Below are 9,191 nucleotides of genomic sequence, written 5' to 3'. Positions count from 1 at the left end.
CTAGGTGTCCCAAGGCAAAAAAGTCTTTATTTCGAAACTCCCGCGGTTTATATGGGCTCGAGGGGAGGGTAAGAAGAAGGGACGTGATTGGGTCAAGGTCCGGAGGGAAGGGAGTGGCTTGAGGGCTCTACTGAGCAGTAGGGGATACAGGAGGATCACGTCCCAGTAACAGAACCAGGGACTGGGGAGAGGCAGGTGAGGCAGCCTATCCTGTTTGTGCAGGGGTGGAGTCCGCGATCGGGAAGGGGAGCAAACATGGGGGGGCCGCGTGGGTCAGGGAAATTAACACAGCTCAGGGAGAACCCGTACAATAGAAAATGCAAGTAGTTGTTGTTTTTCTGCTTTGCTTGATCCCAGGAAGCCGCCACTGTAATGGACCCCTTTCTAAAGCTGTTCTTTCCAGGCTTCGTAATCCTGGTGTTTGCCTACAGAAGAGGTTGCCCACAGAAGCTGTGGACACCCCATCCCTGAATGCCAGACTGAATGGAGCTCAGAGCAACCTGGTCAACTGAAAGGTGTCCCTGTCCATGGCAAGGGGGTTGGAACAGGATGATCTTTGAGGTGCCTTCCCACTCAAGCTGTTCTATGATTCTATGTTAATATTTTATACAGAATTGTTTTCACATTATAATTAAACAGGCAAAATTTGCACTTGGTGGTAGATTTTATTTCAGACCCTAGATTGAAAGTCCTGTGAGCAGAAGATACTGAATCATCAATCAGTTAACGATAAGTGTCATCCGCTGCTTCAGGAAGCACAGGAGCAAGCACATGACGACAAACTGGGCATGTTCCCGACTATAAAAAGAGAAAAAAATACCAGGTCATTTGCACAGTTTGCATTCAATTTCACTGAAAAGCTAAAGTTATTATTTATAATGTATTTACTGTCTTCACAACAGCACTGTCTTAAACTCAAATTTGACCGGATAGGTACCTGAGCCAAGAGAGATAAATTCAGAAGACTTGTTTTGCTTTTACACCAGTTACACAGAAAATGCATTGGAATTTCTCCAAATTCTCCTGCAAGGTATTGATTTTAGATGTGGTATTTTTTTCTTCTGAGGTAAGGATTAAAAATAAGTCCTAGTTTTCAGGAAGAGCAGTTTACTATGACAGCAGAAAAAAGGCAAGACATGTAAAACAAGCAAAAATCAAGGTGGTAATCAAATCAACATTATCAAGGAAAAAAAGTTATAAACACACTAACTAAACCTACCAACCCTCCATACTAGAGGTGTTTTGATAGGACCTCCCTAGTGTGATCAATTAACCTTTCTCTTATGCTCTTGAGAAAATGATGTGGTATGCTGTAGACTGAGAACTAGCAAGTCCAGACTCACACTGCACATAAAGGAGAGTCCAAGTCCAAGGAAAAAAAACCATACCAATTCATTAATTACAGTTTTTTTAGTCTAGCTTCAATATGACACAAGCATTTTTAAAACATTTGGAAGGAAACTGATTACAGGTTATGAAAATGAAATGATACAACATGGAATTACTAAACATAATTTTAAAAAATTAATCTATAAGCATTTCAGTATTTCTCCTGTCAGCCCTACGTCATAAATGGGCCTGACATTGTGGCAAGACAGAGAATTGCTCTTCTCAGAGAATACCAAACCACCATCTTTACTTTGAGGTAAGAATACAGTAAAGAAAGGTTTTCTTGTACCAAAACAACTCAACCACGTCTTTCATTCTTACTAAAAGCAAAACATTTTTCTCACAAAAATATCCCCTCTATTCAAGAAATTGCCCTTCAGGTAAGTACAGATATAAATTTCTCTCCTCACTTGCACTAGAATTTGCTTCCATAATGCATAAATGTAACAGCCAGTTGTTTCTTGGTATTTCATCCCAATCCCACCATCATTTCCAAAAAGTTAAAAGTTGCTCCTCCCCAGAAGAAAACACAAAACCCCTACAACCCCCCCCCCCAATCCTTTAGTACTTACTCTCTGCAACCAAGGAGTTACACAAGATTTGTGAAACAAATGATGACAGGGTAGCTCTGCCACGTATTCACCTCTCACATATTCACTGCAACAGATTGTACAACTCTCATCTTGACCTAAACACATGATGAAGAAAAGGCATTATTATCTTGATTTGTATCTAAGATGAGCTCAGATTAAAATTCATATATTATCAACAGTATCACTAATGGGTACAAAATACAAGTCACACTATCACTAGTAAAGATTAGTTTTCCAAACTGATTAAAATTATACTCAGTCTGATTCAAGCTTTTAAAACAGCATTGGCAGTAAGCATATTTAAGTATTGTGATATTACAGAAAGTTGTTCTTACAAACTTTGTGGAAACTACTTTTTCCATAATTTTTCCAAATCATTGGAGTCACCTGTGATGAGAACCACTGGCAGACAATCTATGGTTTCCTTAGTAGCTGGTGGACGAGTCTGTTCAACATCAAAGGCAAGAGACTCCAACTGTGCCAGAGCAGCCTGAAAGGGGTGAGCAGAGACCAAGTTGTCTTACTCACAAATGTAACATTTCATATAAAAACAAACAAGCAGGAAAAGGAATCCAATTCTAATAGTATTACTTTCTTAAATGGAATTTATGTCTGTCAAACTAGCCATTACATCATTTCTATTTTTGTAAAGAATGAGAGGAAACTGAAGGTCAAAACAGTAATGCCTTTTGTTAATTTTATAAAGTTACAGAAACAGCAGCAAGTTGAAAATGTAATACATTTTGCCAATATAAAACTGCCCCTGCATTTTGCTTTCTGAAAATAAATGCCCCATTAATGTGTTTCCTGGTTTTAACTGTTGAATTACTCAGGCACAAACAAAAATATTAAGTACTTTGGCTACACTACCGATTTAAGCTTCCAGAAATAAAAACCCAGCATTCATATAGATTTTTCTCATCTTAAGACAGACAATGCTCTGAAGTAACTTTGGTTTGAATTTAAATTTTTCACTATACAAAATTTTTAAGACTCCAAGGCTACAGCAAGTATATTTGATGCTTACATCATACATTCAACCCTGTAAGACACTGAAAGGATATCCAGTAGGAAAAAAGAGATAAAATCAGAGAACTCAGAACATTTGGTTTTATTTGCTGAGAAATGTACTAGATATAGCTGTTTGAATAGCAAACATACTGAAACTGAAGAACCAAGAACACAGAAGCACTGGGTTCCTATGCTGAATGAAGCAGTCACACCCCTCAGGTACAACTACTTACTGCTCTAATCAGTCTGAAAATTATTCATTCTAATGGTCACAAAACTCTCTTAGTAAGAAGAATAAGATCTAGAAATCTGACAATATAAAGGAAATCCTGGGACAGTTATCCCTACTGCAGTATGCAAGTCCCTCTGCAAAACAGGTACACTGCTCCAATATAACAGCTTAAAAACATTCAATTCTGCTACAGCAGACAACACTATGTTAGTAACATAAGATAATTTTAGTTTTTGTAGTTTTTTTTGCTACAACTGCAATGATCTGAGAATAAGCTGTAGGTAAAAATACTATGCTTAATTAGATTAACTAACACAGGTGGAAAAATTAGATAGGATCCCAGGCAGACAGAGAGATGCATTATTACCGATGTGTCAAACCTCTCTGTCTACATCCAGTATTAGTATTCTCCAACAGAAAACACTGTATTGCTTTTGAAACCTATACAAAAGAAACATCATAGACACAAAGCCTCACAATGACTCTGATGCTTAAAACCACATCTTCAAAAACAAAGCACAGCAAAGCAGGTTTTTTTACAACTTTTATAAGATAACTTTGTATCTTCAAAACATTTATGTCCTTCCTCTTATTATTTGTGTGACCATTTACTTCTCTATGTACCATTAACAAAATACACTGGACATTGTTCTGTTAAAAACGAAGAGTACAGTCTACAGGGGTTTGAGCCTCTCACATCTGTGAACCGGCACACTGTTGCCGTGGGATTTATGGTGCTGAAAAAATATCTCCCGGAGCAGTTAATTAGGGGTGAGATAAGAAAGGGTTTATTTGCCAAGGCAGAAGATGTTACAAGATGCGCGCCCCTGTGCCCGAGAGGTTACATTTTATAATACCATCCATCCAATCCCAGATGTGTCCACCCTGTGGCCTTTCCTCTGGACCGCCCCGGGGTCCACCCCCTTAAAATGGGTCTGGGGTGCATTTCGGGACCACCTACTTCATGACCTTCATCATCATCAGAGCACAAAGGGTACATAGTTACCTAATTCTTGACTGTATTCTGTGGTTTAGGCCCAGATATGCTGTTCTGTCAACTGTCTAGGCCTTGCCTTGACAAAAGGCTAAACATTTCTATTAGATTTGGGGCTATGAGTGATATAGGGAGGATAGAATGGGGTAAGAGGGTTAAGGAATGTGTAAACAAGGGTGTTACAGGGAAAGGGAAAGGGACAAGGGACAAAGAAGGGAAGGGTTTCTGCTTTTAAAACCTACTTCCACTACTTATAAAACTTACAAGTCTTACAAATATTAGAAAAATAAAAAAACCATTAGGGGCTTAAGGCATCAACAGGAAATACTCATAAAAGTCGCTGATGCTGCAGAGACAACCAATCTGTTCTATACTGCTAATGAAGTAAATCAGACACTCCCAGCTACACAATTTCTTTAAAAGAAATGGAATAAAAAACTCCACACATATTTTATTAAATTTTAGGAACCCAGAGTCTTACAGAACAAATATCTAATGCGTTCATTACTTCTCCCCTCCAAATGTCACAACTAATTGAGGCAGATCTGCCTCATTCTTTCCCCTACAGTGAGGATACATTTAAATTTTGGATGCTTTGTGTCATATCCCTTTCAAGTGTTTTGTAGCTACAGTAAATTACATTGCTCATGTTTTCTGAACAATTTCTAGTAACCATCTTCATACTGCTCTATATTCTGCTTGAGATTTGAAGGGAATATTCAGGATTCTTACTCAAAACCTGTGTTGTCCATTTGGTCACAATCAATACAGCTGTTCCTTTTACTACTCAGTTACCATTTCTTTTTGCTAATTCCAAATATGCCAGACTTCTATGCCCACCATAGAGTTTTAGACCCTTAAATGCTAATTTCAAGCACAAATCATCATCTTTCCCCTCTTGTCCAATAATCACAGTGACCTGTACCACAGGTACCACAGAATAACTATCTTTGTAGTCATCTGTCAGTGTTCAGTGACACTCTGTTCCCAGTGACACAAGCAAAATGACAGCAGGTTCTCAGCCAGCCATGCACAGAACCACCTAGGATTACACTTACAGATCAGTCTGACAAGACTGCACAGTTTTATTCTGACAGAGTAATGAGGGTGATGTTACACAAGAATGAGAAAGAAAAACTCAATCACAATAAACTCAGACTCCTCTTCAAGTGTTAACATATAGATTAAAAAAATTAAAAAAGATGGCATTAAGTTTCCCCTGTCTACACAGATCCTCTTGCTTCGGTGCAAAGGAGGTCAACTGTTTCTGTGGTTCTGCGGTTTTTTGATGTAGTGCAGCAGCTATGAAGGAGACAAGAATTTTCTCTATACAACTTCAAAATACTGCCTAAACAATAAGGATATCAAGACATCTTCTCCCCATTAACAAGCTGTTCTGAAGTGTCTGCAGGTGAGTAATGCTAACAAGATCCTGCACAGCTGGAGAAGAACCTATGGTGCTGGATCATAAATGATGATGACCTCCCATACACTCCGGGGGATGCACAATACCTGGAAACTGCATGCCTGCCAGCTTCAGGGAACAGCCCTTCCACCCCCGTGGAAAGTACCATGAAGTTTATTCACAAAATAGTTGATTTTGCACATATCCATGGAAAAAGCAAAAAACCATTATCTGCGATTTTTCCACTGTCTGCCAGCTGTAGAAAGCACTTCAAAGTGCCCTTGGTATTTTGTCTGCAGGCACACATTGCCCTGTTCAAACCTTTACAATAGGTGCTAGTAGTCAAACTGCCCCTTGCTGCCCTAAACTTATCTCAACCACAAAACATTCAATTCACCACTTAACTCTTATTTTGACAAGTACCCTGCAGGGGAGATTTCTGGCAGTTGCACTGCACCAAACTGGATTTCGGGTAGCTCTATATTCACTCTCACATTGACCAACATCAGGTAACACAGAAAAGACAGATTATAACCATGCTGGCTCTTGATAATAAATGCTCTAGTCTGTCCAATATTAGACAGATCAAATGGGATTAGAACAAGGTAAAAGGCTTTTTTTTTCTTTTGGGTGGTTTGTTTTTCTGATTGGGGTTTTTTGTTTGTTTGTTACTCTGGGGTTTTCTTTATTTAAAACATGTGGAGTCAAGATGGTCAAACACAGAAAAGTCTTTTAGTGATATATAAAAATATGATATATCCAAAGGTACTCTTGCAAATAAAAAAAGCTAAGACAACTCAAAAGTACAGATCAAAGCATAAGCCTTCCTTTGCTATGTATAGAATTTGGTAAAATGTATTGAAGTAAATTAAATGCCCTATGTTTATACTGGTAGAAATAAGTAACTTTTTTCCTTTAAGAGGAAATAAATACATATTCTAAAAGGAGTGGGCACTGATCAATGAATTCTTGTAGAACATAATTTAAAAGAACTTCCAACATTCATTTGTAGATTTGTAGACCTGAAAGCTCAAGCTAACACAGGAAAGCAATTTTTTCCCTTGATTCTCCTGGATTTCAGATTATGTAGAAACAGGTTTCAATAATAAACATTTATGTCACAACATCACTAGTATAAAACCACAGAAAATATTTTAATACCTCCACAGCTTCTAAGCGTCCCTCTAGTGCCACAAATGTGAGAAGCTGAGGGTCCATGTAAGGAATGTTTAGAGCAAGTCCTAGGACTTCCAACTCATCAAGTGTTCTGAAAAACAGGGGTTAGGAAACATGGTCTTAATTTCAAAGTAAACAGTAGCAACATGAGGGCCGGGTACATCAATTTACTGCGCATCACCTGCTAATTACCTGCCAGATACCCAGTCAGCTGATCTCTCACTCCCCTACCTCAACTGGACATGCATGTAAATAAGATTAAAAGCTCATGGGTCCAGATATACACAGGCTGATCAGTCATAAAACACCACTGCAAGCAAAACAGACTCATCTTAGGAAAAACCTTAATTTAATTGAAAGGTTGAAACAGATGATCTTTTTATGTTCATTTCAACTTAGGCTGCTCTACAATTCTATGAATTTATTGCCAAAAGAAATGGATTTTGATGGTGAGAAGCAAAGACAAAAACTAGAACACCTTCCCCTTAGCCCTCTTTTTATTTCCAAGCTCAACTTGGCTCCTTCATTCTTGATTCCTCTATGTTCCCCTACCCTGAGCAGGGCGGAGAGACGGGGAATGGGGGTTGTGGTCAGTGCATGGTGGTTGCTCTCTCTAATTACTTCTCCCTCACAGTTTTCCCTGCTCCAGTGTTGGGTGTGTGGCAGCTCCTTTGAGTTCGGTTTTCAAGAATCAGAAATCCAACCTTGAAACAAGCAAAATCAGGTGCGGATCTGCATATGGTTCAACCAAAAAACCTTAACAGACCATTAACATCTGCCTTCCTATTTTTAGTAATTAGGAAGCTTACCAAGGCTAACCTCCAACATTTAAAAAGTCAGCTTCTCCTCCTATCATAGTATTCCTTTGCTGGCTTACTGCCTGACATTGCAAGAACATATGCCTTACTTCCAATTTGGACTCTCATGCATTAGTTAGTCCCCATTGTGCCTTTCCACAATGTAACTTCTCAAGGAGAAAATACCAGTGTTTTTGGTATGTCTGGACTGTAGTTTATATTTTAATAAGCAGAAGAGAGCAAGTGTTAATTTTCTTACTGGAAAGTACTGTCTAGCTCACTCTTACTTTAAAACAAACACTTTCCAGGATTAGACTGTGAACGTGCCTCAAATCACTTTACAGCCAGTATTTGCAGCATTTTTGTAATAAATATTCTGCAATATTCTTCAGCAATCTAATGACAAAATTGACTGAAGCATTCAAAATTATGATAATATTAGGTAACTGCATGGCATTTCAAAGAAATAAAATAGGCTTATAATATCTAACCTACATCAGTTTCAAAGGAGGAAAAGACCAATTATAAAACAGGGCTGATTGAATGCTGATTACATTTATGTTGCTCTACTTTTGTTATACTTCCACTTGAAAATTAATTATACTTACTATCTTGAAAATTAATTGAAAAGGTACAATCATCCCCTGAATATTTAGGGCACCAGAATTTTCTCATATCACAGACTGATTTAGCAAATCTACATCCTTTTTCTCTCATTAGAAGACACCTAACACTTGAAGTACTTTAAACCTTAAAACTGAGATTATAAGCCTTTGAAGCAACTGCATACTGATAGCCATGAGTACTTTTGACATCTTACATAAAAAGCCAAATAGCAACTACAAAACCTCTGAAATTATGGCAGATAACTATTAAATGCATACCTCCACTCCACATCCAGGTCTTCACTCACACTGGAGTCATCTTCAAAGCTGTTATTTCCATTGAACAGGAAGAATGCAGGATGCATGAAATCATTAACTGGATCATTTTCCTCATCACTGCTACTTTCTACTTCTTCTCGGTATGGTAACCAAAGAATCTCACCTTCCTCCCTTCAAATAAATAAATGAAAAAGTAAAACTAAAAAGCTAAGAGAATTTACAAACATATGTGAACAACAATAGCTAAACATATTACAAAGACTAAAAAGTCTGTTTCCCAGAAAGCACAGTCCCAGATTAAAAATTTAGGGTTTGCCATAAAAATTCAAGAAACTCTCAGCGGTATCAGCTCCAGAGTCAGAATCTAGTAACACCCATGGTTCTACAGCAAAGCTATTTGTCTAATGCTCAAGGCCAGCAGTACAGCTCTGCCAGGGCTAGTAAATTTGGTACTAAATATTTTCTTATTTATCAAAAAGAAAGACTGTCTTGACACCTTGGAACAGTCTTCATGGCAAAGCTTGGCCTGAATACAACGCAAAGAGGTGCTACTTGCAAGAGAAGTAGTACCTGCATAAGGTACTACAAAAGGTATTTCCTATCTGCATAAGGAGAAAGTATCATCTAATTCCTGGATATTCTAGAGGAGCACAAGTCACCTGGTGTCCTAGTTAGAACAGCTGGGACCGATTCATCATTGGATGGGTGTA

At 38.2% G+C, this 9,191-nt stretch overlaps 1 protein-coding gene across 6 annotated transcripts in view; it reads right to left on the bottom strand.

Moving 5' to 3' along the window:
* Window positions 1–650: 650 nt before the first annotated feature.
* PJA2 (praja ring finger ubiquitin ligase 2) overlaps window positions 651–9,191 on the bottom strand; it is a 34,144-nt gene continuing 25,603 nt past the window's right edge. For all 6 annotated transcript variants that reach the window (XM_027656867.1, XM_027656869.1, XM_027656871.1 and 3 more), the window contains 5 exons: window positions 8,482–8,652; window positions 6,786–6,891; window positions 2,370–2,472; window positions 1,962–2,077; window positions 651–798 (listed from right to left, as the gene is read on the bottom strand). In XM_027656867.1, the coding sequence (XP_027512668.1) occupies window positions 724–798; window positions 1,962–2,077; window positions 2,370–2,472; window positions 6,786–6,891; window positions 8,482–8,652 (571 nt within the window). In that variant the 3' untranslated portion in view covers window positions 651–723. The remainder of the gene's footprint in view (window positions 799–1,961; window positions 2,078–2,369; window positions 2,473–6,785; window positions 6,892–8,481; window positions 8,653–9,191) is intronic.

The sequence above is a fragment of the Corapipo altera genome, unplaced genomic scaffold (assembly GCF_003945725.1).
Source record: "Corapipo altera isolate COAL_440 unplaced genomic scaffold, ASM394572v1 61281, whole genome shotgun sequence".
NCBI lineage: Eukaryota > Metazoa > Chordata > Aves > Passeriformes > Pipridae > Corapipo > Corapipo altera.
Note: the sequence above shows the minus strand (reverse complement) of the source record. Positions and strands in the feature narration are given on the sequence as shown.